The sequence below is a fragment of the Chinchilla lanigera genome, unplaced genomic scaffold (genome assembly GCF_000276665.1).
Source record: "Chinchilla lanigera isolate Chin_1 unplaced genomic scaffold, ChiLan1.0 scaffold00035, whole genome shotgun sequence".
Lineage (NCBI taxonomy): Eukaryota > Metazoa > Chordata > Mammalia > Rodentia > Chinchillidae > Chinchilla > Chinchilla lanigera.
This window is the reverse complement of record NW_004955436.1, coordinates 3,403,597-3,427,312: the sequence shown is the minus strand read 5'-3', so window position 1 is coordinate 3,427,312 and position 23,716 is coordinate 3,403,597. Positions and strand designations below refer to the sequence as shown.

The window sequence follows — 23,716 nt, the reverse complement described above, 5'->3', positions numbered from 1 at the left end:
ACTGTGTGTAATTTTAGTCAAAATGAGTCAGTGACAAGCATACTATTTTCTTTTTTCCTTCCACTCAGTACAGTATTGACTAGCATTTTCTTTGTCAGTAAATACATGTCTTGTGTTAGTTTACAATCTCTAACACAGATCATTGCAATGCAACTTAGAAAAAGTTTATTTTGGATCACAGCTTGGAAAGTTACCATCCACAGTTCATTGCTGTGGGCCGGAGACCCTGGAAGGAGCCCGTGGGGAGGCGAGCACGGGCTGAGAGCAAAGGAGAGAGAAGGGGCCAGGGTCCCCCACCCTCTCCTTACCTGCCGAGCTCCACTCCTCAGACTCCCTCCGCCTCTTGGGAACGCCAGGCCAGGATCCAGACCTTTGATTCGTGGACCTTGAGGCCGTGTGAGATCCAGGGTCTCAGGAAAGCTGCTCACTGGACTCCGCAGATCTGCGTTTCGCGTGGTGCCTTCCCCGTCTCCACAGGCCCTCGCCAGTGCCTACCGCCACATTTCTTGCTGGCCACACAGGCAGGAGACTAACAGCTGCACTAATTTAGGCGATCTGATAATATGCAGGCGCTGAAGCGCTTAATCACGGAGGGAGACAAGCAGCCGAGTTCCAGGCTGCTCCGCATCAGACATCAGAGTTCGGGATGAAAACATCAGACGCGGAGACAAGAAGAAGCCCGGAAGCTGGAGGAGACGGCACGGCGGGTGCGGTTCTCTCTGTTCTCCTGTTCCTGTCTTTGTTAGCGTTGGCCTCTGTCGTTACTGGTCCAGCTCAGCAGCATCCCCGCATAGCGCCTGCCGGATGTGTGGTTCTGACACCACGCGGCCTTTGTTTCACAGCTCCCTTCCTGGCATAACCCCTATGGGAGAGAGAAACGCAGTGACATTCCTGTTTATTCTGCCAGTTTCTGAATTATTCTTCTGTGCTTCTGCTAAACCCATATATCCAGGTTGTGCCCTTAATGATGTTGCACACCGTGGGTTCCAGTTAGCCTATTTCATGTTATGACCAGAAAGCAAATGTGTTTGGTGAAACCAGATTTTTTTCAAGGCTCAGTACCATTACAGTTTCAGTATCCCTTATCCAAACTGCTGGGGGCCAGAGTGTTTCACACATTTTGGAGTTTTTTACATGTTCTAATATTTGCATAAGCTTTGCCAGCTGAAATCCCTAACCTATACAACTCTAAAATCTGAAACTTTGAATCCAGTGTCAGTGCTCGGAATGTTTCAGATTTGGGGGCATTTTGCGCTGTAGGTTTTCATGTTAGGGGTGCTGCTGCCCTATATGGGAACAATGTAAGGGCACAGAATGATGCTGGGGCTGAGGTGGGAGCTCACTGGAGAGCACCGCTTAGTGTGCATGAGGCCTTGGGTTTAATCTCCAGCACTGCAAGAAACTGCTTTATTCACTGTTTATAGTTCCTAATTATAAAATCGTAGTGCTTGGCATACAGTAGGTGCCTGACACACAGTAAATACTGACTAAGAGTCTGAGAAATGAATACATTAAAAACTAAATTGGCTCGTGTTTTGTGGGCAGAGGGGAATCAGGCTGTTAGCAGAGTTAAGGCTGGGAACAAAGAAGGGTGCTTCAGGAATATTAAGCTGCGTGCATGGAGGTGTAGGAGGGAGGAGTGGTTGCAGGGAGGCCGGTTAGAAGTCGATCACTGCAGCTGAGGTAAGCAATGCTAAGGACCCCACCCGAGGAGGCGTGCTGGGAGTGAATGGGGAGGGGTGGAGGCCCCGGAGGCTCATTTGGCTTGACTGCAGTGGTGAGCAGGTGGTACAGTGGTCGGATACTGAGCTGTGGTCTGTGGGACCCAGTCACTTCCTCAGAGCCCATCCACAAGCAGGGCTTCCACCCAGCAAGCCTTCTGCAGGACACACCATATTGAAGCCATGACACCCTGCTCCCACCCCACTGTCTTACGTCCATCTCATCATGCAAGACGCATTGAATCTGATTACAGAAGTTGCCCTGGGTGTATAAACAGTGCCAGCACTGCTAAACAGTCTAAGTGCAAAGTCTCCTTTGGGACTCGAGGCAGACTCTTTGCTGTGGGCCTCTATTAAAATAAAAAAGTAAGCTATGTCCTCCCAAGATACAGTGTAAACATCCCCATGTCAGGGGAGAGGAGACAGGAGAAAACCAAGGAAGCACTGACCCACGGCCAGCCTAGAACCCAGCAGGGCACACACTCAGTCCTCCGCAGCTGGCGTCCAAGGCACATGGGGGTGAGCTATGGCCCAGAGGGCTCACACAGCCACGCCGTGTGGCCTTTCAGCTGCAGAGCACGGCCTCCCTGGGCTGCTTCTGGTCTGTGGCTTTCCCTGGCCGACAGTCCGTGCTCCTGGTGTCTCCAATTCCAGGGTGTCCATGGCAGCTTCCGCTGCATTCTCACCGTATCACCGGTCATCCTCCCAGGGGCTGCCTGGCCTCCCAGGGTTTTTGTGGAGCACTTGGTGGAAGCTTCCTTGGCCCCGGCTCTTGCATGCTGTGTGACTGCAAACCAGTGTTCAGTGGATCACGCCACCAGCTCCAGCTTGGACCATAGCTGCAGTGAGCTCTGAGTACTGGCGGCCCTGCTATCAGAGTAGAACCTTCCAAAGGAGTTTACACTTTCACATCCTTGAGGCCTGGGGGTGCGGCCTGGCCGATTCCCCACATGCCCTCAAAGCATCTTTCACATATCCCAGAGCAAAGTACTTGCCCCACGCCTACCCCGCCCAGGATCAAACCCAGAGCGGGTTGTTAATGGCACTGATCTCCAACAGCCACACTGTCCTTCGCCCCAAGTTTATATCACACTTCTTTTCTGGCCGCAGTGCAGGCTTTTCGGGTCTTCCCGCTCAGCTTTCTGCTTGCAGTTCTCACTGTAATTCTGGCAAAACGTAGCCAGCAGTACCTGAGCCACAGCCTGTGGGTGCTGTGCTGCCTTGACATTTCCTCCACCGGGTCCATCTCAGCCTTCCGCAGAGGCTCAGGACATGGACAAAGTTGCACCAGTTCTTTACCAAGATGTAAGAGGCCCAGCCTCTCACCCAAGTCCCCTCTGAAATCGCAGGGGTGCGGGCTTTGCTGCCCCCATTCTTGTTGGCATCCTGGTCGTCTCAGCTCATGGCAGTCGCCCGCCAGCTCTGCTCACAGCGTTCTGAGCCTTCTGCAGCCGGCCTCCAGTGTGCTCCAGCTCCCCGCAAACCTTCCCCAAAGGCTCCAAACTGCTCAGGTAGAGTCACAGCAACGGGCAGCTGTTTTCTGCGGTCATCAGCTTTCTGTCACTGACGAAACAGCTTTGAATGAAAAATTGGAGGAAGAAAGGTTGGCTGTGGCTCAGGGTTGCAAGGTTCATTGTCTTCGAGTCTGTTCCCCAGTGCTGTGTGGAGGCAGAAGACCGACCCAGTGCGGTCGGGGAAGCTGCGCTCTCGTGGCCTGGGAGTAAAGCCGAGTGCAGGAGGCCCTCCTGTGTGGCCTGGTGCTGCCCTGCAGTGATGTTTTGAAAAATGAGTCTGCGGAGTGAGTTCAACAGAGAACTTGAACCCCTGCAAACGCCGAGCGGTCCCACTTTTAGAGCCAGTAGTTGCTCCGCTGGTGTTTTCTTCAGTGGAAGCTGGCGCAACAAAGGACTCCACACTGGGCAATAAATATGCATTTATTTCTCCCATTCTGAAGGGAGGAAGCCCTAGTTAGAGTTCCAGCAGATTCAGCGTCGGGGCTTGATCTCCTATGAGAGGGTGAAAGGAAGAAGCAAGAGCTATCATGGACAGGTACAAATTCCCCACGACGAATGCGGTTGTTATGTGTATCTAAAATGTACCAACAGAGTAAAACACACAAAAAACAATAAAAAGAATAAACTCAAAAAAAGAGTGCCTTCTGGTGGCATCCTCACATGATAGAAAGGTAGGCGAGGCACCCGCAGCCTCTCAGAGGGCACTGCTCTCATTCGTGACTTCAGGCCCTGCCTCTTGCTGACTCACCCTGCGTTCGCGGTTTCTGTGCATGCATTCTGAGGAGCGCGAGCTTCTGAACCTAGGCAGACGCCAAGGCTGAGGGAGAAAGCCCAGTCAGCACCACCGCATCCTTGCGCGCTCTACCCTGCTGTTCTCAGCAGGAAGCCTTGTGGTGTTCTTGGTGTATAAACAATAACTCTATGGTTTCCTTTCTAGGTAATATCTTCCTATGACTAATTCTCTTTTAAAGTTAAGTGTGGTTTCCTGATGTGAATGAGTTTGAGTAATAGGTAATGGGATGTTTAGTGAGTGAGTCTGCTGGTCATACTGAGATAAATGGTCACTTCAGTAGCTGTGCAATTCAGCTGCTGTCACAGTCGGTTAGAGAGGAGTGCTCGCGAGATCAGAGCCAGGGCTCAGTGTTGCTCTGTACCTATAGCCTGCCCCTCAAAATGCCCAGGAATGTATGGTCCTGTTCAAGATGCTATCTGGGCGAGATGAATATAACACATTCAGCAGAAATCCAGCCCGTCTTAGGGTACTTCAGTATTTCAGGGTATTTCAGTGACATTGTTTTACATATGAAATAGAATTAATTTATGTGTGAGGCTGTAATATATGACTGTAATTACATGACTTCGTAGTGAAAATCAGTACTGGCTACAAAATAGTGTGCCTGCCTGGCACAGTGTGAGGTTAGTGTGGTGGACCCCGAGTTTATACCCTGTTGTGCTCAGTTCTTCCCAGGATGTGGGTAGAGGTTGGCTCCATTCGAGAAAGTTTGTTCAGCTGTGTCTCTCACTCCTGAACCTGACTGTAGACACAGGACTCACGGGATTGCTTAGCAGTATGCTGTACTTTCCCCCTTAATCCAGATATGTACTTAAATGCATAGCGTGTAGCAAACATGGCTGTAATAGAATGAGAATCATTACATTATAGTTCGAGTTGTAATGACATTTCCATTTAAAATGGCCTTTCTGCACAATCTTTGTTACTAATGTATTTCTTGCACTTAAGATTAGTCTTACTAGGGCTGGGGGTTTAGCTCAGTGGCACAGCGCCTGCTTGGCACGCGCAAGGTCATGAGTTTGATTCCTGGTACTGGAAAAAAAAGAAACAAAAACAAACAAACAAACAAAAAGATTAGTCTTACCAAATTAAGAATGATTATAACTGAACCTCATTGTGATACTGTTCTTTCTGTACTCTCAAGAGACAATATTAAGTGATTTGGAAATAAAGTTTTATGTATAGAAAGTGAAAGCTGTCACCTCAGGGCAATTACTCATGTAAACATAAATACAAGAAAGGCCGTTCAGGATTTTTGTAAGTGTGGTAGGACTCGTGCTTCTGCTTCTGCAAATAGGACCAATGTAAGTGACTGTAGACATAAAATAAGTATCACACAGTGCTGGTGTGCTTTCTGAGCCTGCGGTTTTGCCTTCTGGACTCTTCAGACCCATGTCTTTGCCACTCTTCTTTTTTATCTTTAGCCATCGAAATATGATGACACACAGCTTGTCAGTTACAGTTGTGGAAGAGTATGTTGTCCCTCTGTGGTTTTGCACCTTTCACTTGTGAAGCACTAATCTTTCCTTCGGAATTCGATGCTTAATGTGTGTGTGGATGTGAAGTAGGGCCCTGCGGTTAATATCGGTCGCGTTAATATCCTCAGTTTAATTAGAGCACAGTTTTAAAAGGTGGCCACAGCTTTCTTGCTACATCTATAAGCAAATCAGTTAACTCTGCATACGCGTTTCTTCTCAGCAAAAGGAAGACACTGGTTTGTATGATAGCTGTCAAACCCTGGGTATTTTGGGATTATACTATATGCAAACACAGTCACGTTATCAAACCAGCCTGGAAAAGAATCATTTTGTCGTTTCCAAGCCAGATGAAGCCAGCTTCCTTTTGATCTGGCTCCTTTGAATTATACCGTCAATTGCAAAGTATAGAAAACATCTATGTACTCTGTCATGGATTTGACAGGAACATGAGCTATGTATTAATCCTGGCCTTGAAGTCTACTACTTTTTTTCTCTGTATGTGTGAAGAATTACGATACAATATTATAGCCTAATTAGTGTGTTGAAATCATTTAGCAAATTCTGAAATAATCGTTAGAGAATCTAAAGATAGCAGATTATTCTTTTCCAGTTTTGCATTGAATAGGTTCTCAGCTAAGCTATTAAAATTTAATTTAAGTCAGAAACATTGTTATGAATACTAAAACCATAAGCATTTTGAGTCGGACCCCCTTAGGGTATAACACTGAAGAAATTCGGGTGGCTTTTACCTGCTAGTCTGTGACTTAGAGATGCATTTTCACATGCCACTTTTGACCTTTAATGTCCTCATTCTTCTTCTGTTTATTACAGCTTTAGGAGAATTACTTGAAAAATTCGTGCTTCATCTCACTGAAAATCCATCTGAATGTTACTTCCCCTCAGTGGAATACACAGGTACATTTTTAAATATTTTGAAGTTTGAAAACTCCTCAGCATGAAAACAGATGATGCTTTGTAGAGGAGTGTGACTAGATTTCAAGTCCGTGTGAGTTTTCTCGTCTCACTTGGTGCCACGTGTGTCCTAGACAGCAAGTCCCTGTGGACGCCTTCTGTGTCACTCGGACTCCTGGTATGTGTCCATCAGAAGTCGTGTTTCCTCAGTGTCTTCTTCCGCTCTTCTGGTCTTACTAGGCCTTCTGTGCTCTCTTCCATGCACACTGTTCATGCCTTAGTCGGCTTCCTGTTGCAGCTTCACAGTACCACAGGCCATGCGGGTTACAGAGGAAGGTTTATTTTTCCTCATGTTTTGACATTCAGAAGAGACCAACCATATTCAAACCACAGTGCTCAGCTACCTCATATAAATTGATTGCCTTACAATTTGTGCCTTCTACTCAGACGTCCACTGCAAGCTTCATTCTCGTGATTGCAGCTCCCTGGTGGGTAAGAGTGCCGGGCTGTGTGACACGGCCCTCAAGCCGGGAGTTCCCACAGGACCTTTGCATCACGGGTGCTCATTGCCATGCACTGTCCTGTACGTTCCCCTCTGTGGGCAGCATGGCCCCTGCCGCAGAGCTGGAGCTCGGCTTCCTCAGCCTTTCCGGGTCCACCTTCCCCTCGCGTTGCTGAATTCTCCGTCCCGATGCATTCACCACATCCCGTCTGCCTGGCTCACCCCTCTGCTCGGGTACTGCGCTGGCGCGGCTGTTTCCTCAGCTTGGAGTCCAGCTCCTTCCAGGGTGGTTTTGTTCCCCTGCCCTCGAGTGAACTTGGAAGCACAGCCCTGCCCGCTCCTCCCTCTGAGGTCATCTCTGGGCCCTAGGTCTCGGCTTTGCCTGGACCCCGAGGCCTCGTCTTCCCGCTCCTTCCTCTGCCTCTCGCACCTCCCCTTTCTTCCATGCCTCACGCTTAGTGTTGAAGAACCCTATGCTGTTCACGCCGCCATGGCGTATTTATTTATCCACAAAGAGACGCCACACCCGACTGTCTAGCGCTTTCTAATCCCTGGGACCTGGCCACGGCCCAAGAGAAAACTTGGCCGCATGGAGTTCACTTTAATCCCCGCACGGTGCTGGTGGTCTGGTGCTAAGTGAGGAGGAGCCGAGACGGCCAGGTCCAGGGGATGGTGGTCCGGGGGTTCCCGCACAGACGGTTTTACTCATGTGCAGTATTTGTACTGTAACCAGCCAGGGCCGTGGGAGCAAGACTTGTGAGTGGTTCCGAGGCAAGAGACCTCCCTCAGCACAGCCAGGTGGGCTGACTTGTCTGCGGACGGTGAGGGGGCGGCTGCTGTGCTGCCACTGGAGAGGAGAGGAGAGGAGAGGAGAGGAGAGGGCGCTGTGGGGCCGGGGGTCATTGCACGACTCGCCACCTCATCACGGCCGCCATGCTGAGGGAGGACCGAGGGGAGTCAGGGCCAGAGCAGGGTGACGGAGACTCTGAGATGAGGTGAAAGCTGCGAGGGCTTCCGTGAGGGCGTCCAGGGAGGCCGGTGAGAGGGCCGTGGGTTCTCGGTGAGGCCCACAGGGTGAGGCCCACAGGGTGGGGCCCACAGGGTGCTGACAGGCTGGCCGTGGCCGTCAGGGACAGGAGGAGTGTGCCAGGAGCACAGAGGGAAGGACAGCGCGATGCAGGGGAACAGCGAGTGGGTTTGAGGCGGCGATGAGAGCTGGCTTTCCTGCTGTGTCATGTTTTGGGTCCTCCCTGGAGGGCCAGGCAGACGTGATCTGGGCACGCTGGGCTTGAGAGCCTGGAGTCGCGAGGAGAGACAGGCCCCGGAAATAGGGATCACTAAGCCCCGGCCTTGGCACGTGAAGCCAGGAGCACGTGTGGCTGTCGTGTTCTCCCACTGTGACCAGCGTCGTTGTTCATGTTGCTTTAAACTCTGGTGGGATGGTTTCTGTCTTACGTACCATTGCATCCTTGCACTAGAAAAACGACGTCAACCGGAGCTCACCAAATTAAACAAAGAAAGATAAAGGAACGGGAGAGGGGGTTCCTATCTGTGTCAGTGAATTTATCTCAGATGGTTCATTCTTTCGCCCGTTAAGATTTCTGAGCAGAAGCCTTAGCTATATCTTAGCAGGAGTATTTCAGTGCTGTGTGACGGAGGAAGTGGGCATGGAGTGAAGTCGTCTGGAGGTGAATGTCCAGGACTCAGGGGCAGCAGAAGGAAGAGTGGACAGGGAGGCGGGAGAGCGGGACTCACGGTCACAGATCATCCCGCAGCTGCACTGCTCCCTGGAAGAGAACACGACTCCTCTTTTTGCTGGAGAAACCGTCACTCAAATACGTGTCCTGTGCTCCCGCTACATGCTGTGAGTCATATTTCCATGAAAAGACACTGGAGAATACTACATGTGCTCCCAGTGTGGCCCAGCCCATCTTTCTACTCCTATTACCAGGCAGCCTTGCACGGGCACCTTGTGCTCGAGCCGCCTGCACCTTGAAGCTGCTGTGCCCTCCGGATTCACAGTCCCTCCCTAGGGTGCCCACAGGATGGCGTGAGGTCGGCTGCAGAGGCCCGGCGGGAGCAGCACCTCCTCTCCTCTTCTTGCCCTCTCTGAAAACTGCTGTGTGGGAAGCTCCGTGCTGTCCATGCATGCTTCAGTTGCGCTGTTAGGACTCCAGTGCCTTGGAGCCTTTCCTGTGGCCTCTGATTAAATATACTGCTGTTATCTACCATCTGTTACTCACACAGATACAATCTGAGAGCATTTCTGAACGTATCGATATTTATAAACACAGATGAACCTGTAACTTTTTACACCTAGTAACATCGAACGCAAATTTGGGACAGGGGCCAGAGAAGTGGTAAGAGGATGAAAACAAAGCCGAGAGGAGCGATGTGCGGAAGGCAGGGGGAGAGCTGCCTCTGCTGAGTACCCTGGTGAAGACGTGGTCCACGCGCTTGGCTGCACCGCAGCCTGTGACTGCTGTCTGAGGCCCCATCCGCGTCGTATTTAAAATGAAACCGGCACGAAGGAAAGAAAGCAGGAGTAAAGGTGTTTGGAGCAAAAGCATTTGTGGGGAGAAGTATAGCTGTGAATGAGCCTGAAACTTAGTGAACAGCAGACAGGATGTAGTGACCAGGTCTGCGTAACAGGAAGCAAGGGACGGGGCCCGCGGAGCTCTGCACGGGCACTGGGCATCTCTTCCGTGTTCGGTGTAATAATCTCTAGCGTCTGCCACTCTTCTAGCACATTGTTCTGCTGGGCCGTGGTTTTTGTAAACCATCTAAAATTAAAATTACCTCGTGTGTCTTATTGCAGTACTAGCACAACTGATTGCTCAGTGAGCACGGTTTGCTGCCCTCTGTTCCATTTCTGAATTATGCCAGTGGAATCTCCAGCTTTGGATTTGCTGAATGCATTGTCTAGGCAGGTACACCCAAACGCCGAGGTAGATTCTTTAAAGGCTCTAGGTGAAGACTACCCACCAGAGCATTGCGGAAAGCCGGAGATACAGTGGCTTCCTGTTGATTGATTGTTCAGTGTTTATTGTTGTGATACCCTGAGCTCACTGCTACCGTATTTCCTTCGAAAGGTTGTAGACACCCCCATCCTTTATTGTGTATTTTTTGGCTCGTGGAACAATGGTTTGCTGTTATAAAACTTCACTCTGTTTACTTTAAATAAGCAAAATTTACCTTCTGATATAAAAGATATTTCAAAGCAAGTGCTGGAAAATAGTCTATTTTTTCCATATTTCTTGAAATGAGAAATTGATTGCCTTTTAGAAATGACAGCTTTCTAAACTCTCAGGTAGCTGAAATTAGAATAACACAATCATCCATCTGTTGTTAGCTCCCTCAGGATTTGAGTCCATTGCAAATTTGAGTCCAAATTTGCAAATCTGGAAAAATCAGATTAGTTTGGCTGTTCACACACCCTTAAAGAGAGAAAGAAGAATGAACAGATCAGGTTCTGCACGGTCACAGTGTGCACGCCACACAGGTATCGCCCCAGTCTCGACAGATGCCGCTTTTTGTCAGCGTGTTCCGTGGAAGCAATTGGGTATTTTTCCCACTGTAGTTGCTTCTTCAAAAGGATAAATTAAGCAGCCATTTCAGGGGAACAGATATTTATATTTTATCTCTTTTCATGATGCTAGTTAACCAAAAGGTTGGGAAAAATGAGAAAATCTACCACTGTTTGACCTTTTGAGTATTAAAATATAGTCTTAAAATTTAATATATCGTTTAAACAGCTTTTATAGTTTCTCTGACTACTGGGCAAATACACTCCTGTCTCCCTCCCCTGTGTGGAACATGTGAGTGAAGTACTAGCCTGCTCTGCGAGAGCAGTTGTGCAGCTGGAGCGGAGCGCACCCAGGGACTGTGCACCCAGGGCCGGGCGAGGTGGAAACCCAGACGTGAAGAGAAGCTGGCGCTCTCCAGCTGTTACTTGGTCCTGGGCAGCGTGCTGGTGCCTTGAATGTGCTGCTGTGGTCGGCTGGTGCCCATGGGGCTTCGTTAGAAGGAAGGGCCAATGGGAGGCCTCCGCTGTGGGCTGTGCCATGGGGAAGAGGAGCCGTCAGAGTGGCACTGTGAGACACTGGGACGGAAAGAAACAGAATGGGGAGGTCGGGGCGTGCAGAGCCAGGCAGGGGAAGAGCAGGCTCTCCCCACAGGCCTCTGGCTGTGCCTGGCAGGCATCTGGATGCGCGTGGGCGCCGGGCACAGGTGTGCAGCTCTAGGGCAGGGAGAACGGAGTGCAGTGGACGAGCGAGTGCAGACCAAGGAGGCCCTGGCGCTCACGCAGGCTTAGAAGAGGAGGGTGAGCGCGGTGCCCGCCAGCTTCCCTGGGGCCGGTCCTCTGCCTTCCGCAGGTGGCGGGGCTTCGGGAGCAGCGGGCAGCTACGCAGCGACTTCTGCCCTCTGTGGCCGCGTCCTCGGCACACAGTCTTTATTTTCTGTAAACTTTCTTCTGCACCATTAACCAAGAGTGGGCAGAATAGATTTAATATTTTTACTGCTGTTCTAGTCTATTCCACTGCTCTTCTACTCTAGCTTTGCAGACCAAAAATAGAACAGAAATTATTACAGAGTGAGTGATCACAGTCCATGTTAAGTAAATTTTGTCAACTTCTTTCATTCTGAAGCTATTCTATTCATAATTAAAATAGTAGATTATATCAGATGATTTCGGTTTCTCATTAACTGTGTCGTATGATTTTAAGTTGGATCAAGCTTCCTTAAGAAAGTGTGATGCTATGGATGTCATTGGGTGACCTTTTTTCAGTAAAGTACTGTGCTTTTCACAATGCATTCTGGAAGTGGGAATTGTAATCTTCTATTTATTATTTGATTTTAGGAAATATTTGAGGTCCATATCTGTGTCCTTCTCTACCTTTCATCCAGTCTGCAATGCCACCAATGGTGGAGAAGGGTTCCTTCTTCCCCACAGCCCCACCAGCATTCATTATTGGTTGATTTCTTGATGATAGCCATTGTTTCTGGAGTGAGTCAGAATCTCAGCTTGTTTTAATTTGCATCTCCCAAATGACCAGTGATGTTGAACATTTTTTCATGTATTTTTTTTGTCATTTTTGCCTCATCTTAGAAGTATTTATTCATTTCAGATGCCCATTTTTGGACTGGGTTTTTAAATTTGGAGGATAAGGTTTTTTTTGAGTTCTCTACATATTCTAAATACTGGTCCTTTGAGGAACAGCTGGAAAAACATTTTTCCCGCACTGTGGTTTATCTCTTCACTCTGTTGATGATTTCTTTTGCTATGCAAAAACTTGTTAATAAGATGAGATACTAGTTGTTGATTCTTTATAATATTTCCTGTGCCACAGGATCTTGTTCATAAGTCTTTGCCTAAACCTTTGTCTTTGAGAGTACTACCTATTCTATTTTCCAGCAGATTTAGTGTTTCTGTTTTACTATTTAGATCTTTGATCCATTTTGATATTAGTTTAGTACATGGTGAGAGACATGGGCCTAGTTTTAGTCTTTGGCATGTTGAAAGGCAGTTTTTCCAGCACCATTTATTAAAGAGGCCATCTTTTCTTCCAGTGAATGCGTTTGGCCCCTTTGTTAAAGATCAGGTGGCTGAGTATGTCTGGAGTTGTTTCTGTATCTTCTAATCTGTTCCATTGATCCCCATAATTGTCTGGATTTCTGCAGGATCCATTGTGCTTTTGCCCTTTTCATTCCTAATTCCATGGATTTAAATCTTTTTTTTTTTTCATGTTTTTGATAAGACTGGCTAAGGGTATATCAATTTTATTTAATTGTTCAAGAATCAACTTCAGTTCATTGATTCTTTATATTACTTTCTTAATCTCCATTGCATAAGTATCTACTGTGATTTTTATAATTTCCTCCCTCATAAGAGTTTTGAGTTTGACTTGTTTTTCTTTTTTCTAGAAATTTTAGATTCAGCATTAGTTTGTTTATTTGAGCTTGATCTGTTTTTCTAATATGGAATTCATCACTATAAGTTTCCTTCATAGGACTGCTTTCATTGCATTCCATAAGTTCTGGCTTGTTGTATTGGCATTATCTTTTCATTGTAGAAACTGTCTAATTTCTTCTTTAACTTGGTGTGTGACCCATTGGTTGTTCAGGAGGGTGGTATTTAACTTCCATGTGTTCATGGAATTTTTATGGTTTGTTTTGCCATTGATTTCCAATTTCATTGTACTATGGACTGATAATATGCATATGATAATTTTTAGTTTATTTTCATATAAACATATTCTGTGGGCTAGAAGAATGTGGTCCATTTTGAGGAACATCCCATGCAAAAAAAGAAGAATGTGTATTCTGATGTTGTGGGATGGAACACCAAGTAGACATCTACTAAGTCCATTTGTTCACAAGTTTGGTTCAGTTCTGATATTTCTTTGTTGATTTTTTTGTCTAGTTGATCTGTCTATTTGTGACAGTGGGGTACTGAGGTCCCCCATTACAGTTGTCTTAGTGCTTATTTGATTTTTCGTGACAGTATTTCTTGCATATAGTTGGGTACAGTGGTATTTGGTATTTGCCTATATATTTATGATTGTTATTGCTTCCTTTTGGATTGTTGCTTTTACAAGGATGTAGTGACCTTCTTTGTCTCTTTTGATCAGTCTTGGCTTAAAGTTCACATTGTTTGTAAGTAGAAAAGCTATCCTTGCTTTTTTCTGGGTTCCTGTCCCATGGAGTATTGTTTTCCATCCTTTGACTTTCAGACTATGAATTTCTTTTTTGAGTTAAATGTGTTTCTTGCATGCAGCAGATTGTTGAATCTTGTCTCTTGATTAATTCTGCCATTCTCTTTCTTTTTATTGGTGAGCTGAGACCATTTACATAATGATTATAACTGATATGTATTGACTTATCTCTTTTTTTTTTTTTTTCTCCAGTACCAGGAATCGAACTCATGACCTTGCACTTGCCAGGCAGGCACTGTGCCGCTGAGTTAAATCCCCAACCCCCTATTGGCTTATCCTTGCCGTACTATTTTCCTGTGTTTGGTTCCTTGTGTTCTTGGTATTGTGGTCTCTGTTATCTCTTTCTAAAATATCCTTTAGAACATTTTAGAGAGCTGGGTTTTTTTGTCATGAATTTCTTCAGTTCTTCTTTGTCATGGAAGTATCTTATTTCTCCACTGATTTTGGAAGATAGTTTTGCAAGGTACATCAATCTGGGATGGAGGTTTTTTTAGGACTTGAAATAATTCACTGTAATCTGTTCTTGACTTAAGTGTTTGTCTTGAGAAATCTGCTGATTCTCGTGGGCTTTCCTTCATAAGTGATTTGTTTCTTTATTCTAACTGCTTTTAGTATTCTTTCCTTGTGCTGAATTTCTGAAATCTTGATTATTATATCCCTTTATGTAGATTTATTTTGGTCATGACAGTTGGAGTTTTATATTCCTCGTTTATGTGTATATCAAATTCTTTTTCCATGCTTAGGATGTTTTCTGCCTTTACTTGTGTGAGCAGGTTTTTTATGTCATTTGTGCTTCCTCTTACTTTTTCATTGACTCCAAGAAATTTTACATTAATCTTCTTTGCCTCATCTGCATTTTTTGGATTTTCATGATCCCTTCCAGTTTTTAAGAAATCTTTCTTTTCATGATTGCTAACCACAATCCTGCCTTCTAGAACTGATATTCTGCTTTCACCTTGATTCATTCAGCTGCATTTCTTTCAGTGGAATTTTTAATATCTTTGGTAGATATTTGAATCTGTTTCATGGATTCTGTTTCTTTCCTATATTGGGCATTCATGGTTTTCATTATATTCTGAAGCTCCTCTGTTTTTTTTTAAATGTATGTCTACTCTAGATTCACTGAGTAAGTCCTTCATTTTGATCTCTTTTTTTTCTACCTGAGAGATTTTTTCTGATTTGATTTTCTCTACAGCTTCATTCACTTGTCTTTTTTAAAAATTATGATGCTTTCAGAAAATTGAGGTGCATGACTCAAAATTTCCTCTATCTCATTGTCCCTGGACTTGTAGAGCTTTGGAGTTGCATTTGGTTTCTGTGTCTTGTCATTTTCTATTTTTTTTTTAAAAAAAAATTAATTTGTTTTCAGTGTTGATGCTTGTGGAATGCTTATGATAGGTAAGTTTATCACTAGCATCAAGGCTTCCCTAGGAAATGTCTGTCCCTCAGAGATGTTTTCTAGGTGTAGCTGGCTCTTGGCTTTTGTGTCTGTTGCAAAATCCACTTTCCTAATTTATTAGGGATGGGAAGTTGCTGTTTCACTCAGCACCCAGTCCTTTGGACTATGGTCATGATTGTGACCCTAGACAATCAGTGTTTCCATACAAGGGAGAACAACTGATTACAACAGGCATTACACCCTGGCTAAAGTAGTACAATTAGCAATAACAATATCATAAAACACACCTAGAAACTAACAAACTGTGGTAACTATTAATTTGGTACCTTTAACGATGGGAGCAAGATCTACAGTTATATAATGAAATCCAACATAAAATCAGGGGCTTGTATGCTATGAGTTTTCCTTAGTAGAGTGATTTTACTTTGTGTGGTTCCTTAGTAGAGTGATTTTACTTTGTGTGGGGGATTTAAGAGTGATGGGGGAAAATGGAGGGATAATTAAAGAGATACATAGTACAAGCAAGACAAAGGACAAAGGATAATCACCCAAGCTTTGGCAAACTGAAGAAGAGGACAGGAGAGAAACAATAAGTGAGAAAGCAAAAGAATGTTGAAGCAAACCAGCAAATCTGGAGACAGTGTTCACTCACTGAAAACTTAAAAAAAATCAAGAGACAGGTAAGGAAAGAGAGAAAAAAGACAAAACAAAATAATAAAAGTAAAATCCTAAAGAACACCCAAAAAAGACAGAAAAAGGAAAACAAAACAAGCAAACAAACAAATAAACCAAAAAGCATAAAATTCCTCTAGTGCCCGCAGTTCTGTGGTAGTGTCCAGGTCAGAGCCCAAATCTGTGCTGGGTAACCCTGCCAAGTCTGCAGTAGCATTAGTGCTGCATACAGGCCTGATCTTGGCCTCTGCATGTGTGGACTGGGGCCAGAGTCCTCAGCCAGCAACTTTTGTGTATGTCCCTTGGTGGCCCGCCCACATCTCCTTACCCTGAGTGTTTCTGCATTGCTTTCCAGCTGCTGTGGCAACCTCAGACAGAGAGAGCCATTGGCTGCTCCCAGTCTGGTGTACAATCAATCCCTCCTGGCCCTTGTACAGCCTGCTCTATTGCACTCTACTGCATCTGTCTCCTCTGATACTGCTGGGAGCAGAGTCGGGGAGGGCTGACTTCCCATTCATTGACCTGCCTCGGCTTAAGACTGTTTAAATCCCATGTCATTCTCTCACCTGCTAGGAATAGGACATGAGGGATGGTGCTGTTCTACTTGCTACCTTCACCACTGCCACCACCATCACCACCACCACTGTCATCACCACCACTATCATCACCACTGTCATCACTACCACCATCATCATCACCATCACCACCATCACCACCACCACTATCATCACCACTGTCATCACCACCACCATCATCATCACCATCACCACCATCACCACCACCACCATCATCGCTACCACTATCATCACCACCACTGCCATCACCATCACCACCACCACTGTCATCACCACCACTATCATCACCACTGTCATCACCACCACCATCATCATCACCATCACCACCACCATCATCACCACCAGTCATCACCACCACCATCATCATCACCATCACCACCACCATCATCACCACCAGTCATCACCACCACCATCATCACCACCAGTCATCACCACCATCACCACCACCACCATCATCGCTACCACTATCATCACCACCACCATCACCACCACCACCATCACCACCATCATCACCACCACTGCCATCACCACCACCACCATCACCACCATCATCACCACCACTATCATCACCACCATCATCACCACCACCACCACCACCACCATCACCCCACACCACCACCACCATCACCACCACCATCACCATCACCGCCATCACCACCATGGTCCCTAACCTTGTTGCTAGAGGTTCTAGTTAGCCACTGTGGTGCTCTACAAAAGCTAGCATCTATTTGTAACTGAAAATCTTACATATGTGTTATATGTGAAAGTGCAGTATTTCTGTATCACTTTTTAGGTGAATGGCTTTTTGGTTTTCGTTTATGTTATGTCTACAGCACAGTAGCGTAGGTAGTTGAATACTCTAGGTGTTTTATATGTGCTTTAAGTCATTGTTATAGGATAAAATTTACTTGTAAAAAGTTTTAAAAAATAAGGTAAAGCAATTTAAAAGGAAGAAGAGTAAAATCAGTGTATTTACACATATATATGTATCACACTGTTTTTAAAATAGTTCATTTCTCTTTTTTTGAATAATAGGTTATACAATAAAAGTTTTAATTAAAATTTTCCTGTCAATTCCTTTGAAAATGTAACTGAAAAATGTAAGCACCGTCACTACCACCACCAGCACTACCACCGCCACCACCACCACCATGACCCCTATCACCACCACCACCATGACCCCTATCACCACCTGAGCTCTTAGAAAAACAAATTCATCAGTGTTTACAAATTCACATTAAATACGTAAAAATATTTTCAGTTTCAATTAAAATGTGATTGTCATGCAGCCTTTTACACATTTTGTGAATCTGTTATCTGTTATTTTCAGCTACTGATGCAGACGTGAAGAATGAAAGCCTTTCGTCTGTGCAGCAGCTTGGTGTGAGGATGGCTGTCAGGTGCGTGCAGGACTCTGTCTGTCCCTCAGGCCTACCGAGGATTCTGCCTGTAATGAGCTTAATGATGTTTAGCAGCCAACTGTTCTGTAAACTTTGAATGCAGGGTTTATCATTCAGAGAGTAGTAGCTTCATCTCTGAGGATGCTGGCACACGGTCGTGTTACCCCTCCCTGTGAGTGCGTTTCACTCAGTATTGTCCAGAGGCCGCCGTGGCCTGGCGAGGTCTGTGCCTGTCCCATCTCCCCAGGCAGCACTGTGCACCTCAGCGCGCTGGTAGTGCAGTCCTACCCTTTTCGCCAGGATGGCTGGTCCTAATTGCCACACAGGGGCGATGAGCACAAAAGCACTGCAGGGACAGATTCGGAACTTAAAGTGAAGGTGCCAAGATTGTTGTCGCTTGAATTTTCATTGCTCAAATTGCAGTTTTCGAAAGAAGCGGGCGTGCTAGATCGTGGGCCAGGAGTTGAGGAGTAAGTCCCGGAAGCCTCTTCTTCTTGCTTGTTGGAGCGGGTCTTGGCATGCCGTTGTGCCTGTAGGGTCACCTTAAGAATCAGACGTAGGGGCACCTGTGAGTGCTGTGCGGAGGCTGAGTGTGAATTCACACACGATGAAATGGCACCATTAATTCTAGCTCACCCGCCTCCACCCCATAGCGCGTGTAACTGTCTTCATCCTCTCCCGCAGCTCCACCCAAGTACACTGCAGTGCTGCGTTTCCGTTTCAGAATGCACACTGATAGAGGCAGGACAGTCACATGTTTCTAACGCAAAGTAGTACCTTTGTGGGAAGAGGTGGAAGCGATTCTGATGCAGAGTTTGGGGCAGTGCACCGGGATTCTGAGCTGGCGTTTCCTGTACAATCACAGAGAGGGCGCCGCAGCTCACCCGGACTGGCTCAGCTCTGCCACCTGAGCACCCTGAGCAGTGTCGCCGTGGCATGGACTTCACAAAATGGGGACCACACCTCAGTGAGATGTCAAGCAGAACAGACAGACTTCGTGTCTCGGTACTGGGGACTGAACCCAGAGCCTTTGCACTGAGCTACAGCTCCAGCCCTTTTTATTTTTTTGTTTCGAAATAAGGTCTTGATCAGTTGTTAAATGCCCAGGCTGCTCAACCTTGCGATCCTCCTGCCTCAGGCTTCCAGAGTGCTGGAATTACAGCCGTGCACCATCGCACTGTTAGAAACGTACTGTTTTTCTTTGATTAGCACAAATTACTTTCAGTATGTATTTAGAAGGTTTTATTTTCTCATTAGTTCTTGTCTTCCAGTGAGGTTATTCACATTAACTAGGTACATGCTGCTAATCCAAGTATGTCATAGTCATTGGGGACATGTGTTGAGGGCTTATTTTTCCTAAGTGCTCTGTTTAACATAGTTATACTAAAAGTAGGAGTTTGAAAACTGAAACCTTGACATCTCCACAGAAATATACTTTGATGGATTTTTAAAAAATGATTGTGCAATTCAGAGCTTGATAGTTTTCATTTTATGCTTTTCATGGGCTTTTAATGCAGGTATGGCAAGTTCCTCAACTTGTTAAAAGACGGTGCAGAGAATGATCTTGCCTTGGTTTTGAAACACTGTGAGAGATTCCTGAAGCAGCAGCAAGCTCCTGTGAAATCTTCTCTTCATATCCTTTGTGAATAGATTCACAGTAGCTGAACTTATATTTTTCATATTTCTTTGACAGGACACCTTACCATAGTAAAATAAAACTTTAAGCTATACTAGTGATTTGTTATAATCTATCCAGATGGTATTTTATTCTGTAACTTAAACATGAATTTTGTTAAATTGAGTCATAATCATTAGATTCAGTCATACTCATTGAATCTTAAACTGAATAATTAAAGTAGTTACAGTGCATTTTCAGACATGTCTAAGGACATTTTGAAAATTCTTTTTTTTTTTTTTTTTTGCTTTTTGAGACAGGGTCTTCCTATGCAGTTCAGGCTAGCGTTAAGCTCACTTTGTAGCCTAGGCTGGCCTCTAACTCACAACAGTCCTCCTGCCTCAGCCTCCCCAGTGCTGGGATGACAGGCGTGTGCCACCACGCCCGGCTGAAAATTCATTTTGTGAGCCAGAATAAGAGTAATGCTGCTGCTTTTCCCCGCCCGTCCACGTGTCACCTCATGGGAATTGGTGATTGCTCTGAGGTGGAGTTGCACCTGAAGAGAACCTGTGTGTCCAACCCCGCACACTGCTGAGTCGAAGTAGGGCATCGTTCTGGCGAGGGGAGGAGCTGAGCGTCACGGCGCAGAAGGGCGGCGCCGAAGTCTGCAGACGCGGCCAGGCGCGTTCACACACACAGCGGTGGCTTCTCTTCCCGTTGCTGTTGGCCTTGGCCTCTCCTGGACGCGGAGCAGGCAGAACGATAAAGTGTAACTGTGCAAGTGCTTTATTTTTCTTGAATAAACAGGTTTACTGCAGCAGCTTCTAGCTGATTGAAGACACAGCAAATCCTGAGCATCACTGGTTTCCATCTGGTGGGGGGGGGTCCTGGCCTGTGGGTTCCTGGCCCTTGTGTTTCCTCTGCAGAGTTCCTTGACGGCTCCCAGTCTGCCTGCAAGGGGCTTACGCTGGCCACGACTGGTTCGCGTCGTCCCTGTTCCTGCTGATGTCGGGGGACAGAGAGAAGACGCTGCGGTTTCTCCAGCGCTTCTCCAGGCTGCTGGCGTCCGCCTTCCTCTGGCTGCCACGGCTGCATGTCTCGGTGAGCCTCTCCGGCCCGGGCATAGAGCGGGCTGAGCGCTGTAAGAGACATCGTGTTGAAATTCGCTGGGTGTTACTTTATTTGTAGCGGTGTCTCTAGTCATTTGTATTCATTTTTCTACCAGAATGGCTTTTGACAGAATCTTTTTGAGAATACCAATTTAACATTTTCTTGGATATCTGGTATTTTATCTACTAGGAACTGACTAAAAGACATGATGCATGAAACATTTTTGTGAAACAGCAGCATGGTAATAAAATAGAAGTTCAACATTAGATAATATTTAATAACTATAAATTTATTTACAAAGTTATATTAGTTAAATTGTGGATGTAAGAAAATTATTGAATGGATTTTTTGTTATTTTGGTGGAATCTCTTGATAGTTAAATCACAGGATAAGAAAACTCTTTATTGAGTAGAAATTGTAGTCATGTGCTATAGAGAACCAGAACTCCTCATTTTTTATGCATTTGGAAAATCTTGAGTTTTATCAAGGTACTGTAAGTATACTTTGATAAAATGTGTTAGTCTTACGAGAGCTCAGCAAGTATGTTAGCAGAAAGTACATTTCTGAATTATTTATTAATGTTTCTTTTTATTTTACTTTCTTACTCGTTGCACTGGGCTTAGATCTGCAGCTGGGAGAAACCACCTGCTCCCCCAGCCACTCTGAACCCTCCCAACGCCTTTCGTGACAGGCTCCGTGTGGACAAGGAGTCCCAGGGCTGTCACGGGTGAGTTGAGGGTGTCTAGACGGAGCTGGTGCAGGTGGAGAAAAGCCCTTAGGAGTGTCTCAGATGTTTGTGTGTACACATACATGCATGCATTTATATATTTGCATATGATAGTGAAAATAAACCAAGGCATCACAGAATAAGTGAAGTATTGAGAGTTCATGATTTAATGCTTGAAATGTCTGGATGCAGTTGCTGAATGAGACTTTCCAGTTCTTGCTCTTCACCGTAATGGGAAATTTTCCCCTCATGAGCCATAGGAAGCAGACACCATAAAAGTATTTGCAGTCTTTTATCAAATGAACTGTTTTCTTCCTTTTAATTTTTTTTTTTTATTTTAAGAGTAAAGGAAGGATAACATAGTAATAGGGGCTTACCGAATTACAGACAAAGTGGTAGGAAATTATCAGTGGTTGTTGTTTTACATATTGTTATTTATAAGATAGTTTCTCAGGAAAATAGACAAATAATAGTGAGGTACAGACAAAAGTGTAGGCTATTATCAATGATTGTTGTACTATACTTTGGTATCTTCAAAGTGGTTTCTAAAGAAAATAAATAGAGCTATAATGAGTGACCAATTGAATAATCATTGAATATTCTCAATGGTTGTTGTAGGAAACATATAGTAATGAACATACATCCATTTATGAAATAGGGTAGGAACAGTACAAACTTTACAGAGTTATGGACAGATTAGTAGGAAAATATCAATGGCTGCTGTAATACTTGGTGGTGTCTTCAAAGTGGTTTCTCAGGAAGACAGAGGTACACAAGAAAGATCTAACAAGTAGTTACAGCCTAAGGGTTGTGAAAAATAGCATATTACCTCCTCACCAGTGACTCCTTTCACTGAGGTGTGACGCTGGAAGGAAGGCCAGGATTGAAAAGAAGGACCGAGAGACCTGCACCTGTGTTTGCAACAGGCTGTTTTCTTTTTCCTCTATAGTCATGATTACCCAGAGCTCCTCCATGGAGATGACAGTCTGGCCAGAGGGAGAAGGCAGAGTATCCCCCGGGGCCCCTCATTCCTGTTAGACTAACTGGTGGGATGGGTCTGAGCTCTGGGGTCTCTGCTTCAGAGGGCAGACCATCTCCAGTGGTCACCTTTGCATTCAGGGCATGGCGAAGGGGGCTTCTTAGGGCAGTTCCTCTTGAGGTGGCCTGGCTTTTAACAGTGGTAGCAGATGAATGTAGTCGTCAAGTTCTTCTAAATGAACTGTTTTCAAAATGCCGTAAACCAGAATCTGAGTAAGGTTGTAATCTTTCAATTAGAAAGATTGTTAAAATGTTACACTTCTACTCTCCCATTTACAAATTTAATTTCAAACTTCTCAATAATATATATGGATTTAACACAAACATTTATTTTCATATCAAATATTAAAAAATAATACCTTCGCTTTGCTTGACCTAACTCTTCTGCTTAAGGGTTTAGATTATACCATAAACATTGTCAGTGAATGATGCATAACCATGGTTGTCTGAAGTTATATTTCTAACTTGAACCTGTAAACTTTTTAATAACATACTGCTTTTATAGTTGCAGTAATATTCTGTTTTCATAAAGCCGAAAACAGGCAGGGTGCTGGCAGGCTGGGTTTGACTCAGTTTACCCTTTCGCCAGCCTCTTGTGGTGGAGCTGAGACTCCGCCTGGGGTGGAGTGACCCATTCCCGGCCCACACCGTCGGTGCCCCGTGTCTGTGGGGCCTGTACTGTTTCTTTGCCAGTACAAATACATCAAGTCAAGTGTCTCACTGACCATAGAGCATTTAATGCTTTTTTGTAAAACAACTAACATTCCAGGAAGACGCCTCTCGAGGAACTCTGTTGTGAGCTGGGAGTGGTAGGTGCTGTCTCCAGTGTCCAGGCAGCCTGCGGCCACAGGCCCCTGAACAGCCCGTGTCGAGGTCAGGGGAGCTGAGCAGGGCCAGCCTGGCTGGTCCTGGGGGAGACCAGTGTTGGCACTAGCGCCACGGCATCACTCGGTTTTATCGAATCTCCTTTCGGCCTGGCGTTTTCTCCGTCACTGGGTCTGGCGGTGCGCTCAGTGAGAGCCTTGCTGTGTGATCGTTGTGGTGCCGTCCTTTCTGTTTCCTTTGCTGCATCGGCTCCAGCACTGAGTCGGGTTCGTGCAGGTGACAGGCAGCAGATCTGCAGCTCGGGGGACCCTTGGCTTTGGCCACAGTTGCAGAGCCCGTCCGTCTCCGCAGCTCAGTGACACAGAACGGCACCAGCCCCGGGCGTCTGTCTGTCCCTCTGTCTGTTCGCCCAACTGCACCACCCTGCCCTGTTCTACTTTTGTGCATAGTGTACATCAACTCCTGGTAAATATTTAATTATATCATTTATTCTTCATAAATTAAATGTAGCTCTGTGAGGACAGAGTTTTGTTTTGTTCACTGGTAGGTCCCAGACTGTGGTCCATAGTAATCGGTACATGTATTTTAAATATGTGAATTAATGTTTAAATATAAATATGTAAGAGGAAGTCAGCTTTTTTTACTTTAAAATCTGAAAAACAAGTAAAAGCTCTCTGACCCTCTGTATTCTTTTTTTTTTTTTGGTTTTTCTCCGGTAC

At 45.6% G+C, this 23,716-nt stretch overlaps 1 protein-coding gene across 5 annotated transcripts in view; it reads left to right on the top strand.

Moving 5' to 3' along the window:
* The window catches only part of Tbc1d32 (TBC1 domain family, member 32), a 157,282-nt gene that overhangs the window by 115,185 nt on the left and 18,381 nt on the right, over positions 1-23,716 (top strand). For 4 of the 5 annotated variants that reach the window (XM_013516658.1, XM_013516656.1, XM_013516655.1 and 1 more), the window contains 4 exons: positions 6,338-6,421; positions 17,613-17,682; positions 19,200-19,315; positions 20,244-20,398. In XM_013516658.1, coding sequence (XP_013372112.1) covers positions 6,338-6,421; positions 17,613-17,682; positions 19,200-19,315; positions 20,244-20,398 — 425 coding nt within the window. Of the gene's footprint in view, positions 1-6,337; positions 6,422-17,612; positions 17,683-19,199; positions 19,316-20,243; positions 20,399-21,030; positions 21,135-23,716 lie in introns of all 5 variants that reach the window. The other variant, XR_001234976.1, reaches the window with a different exon arrangement.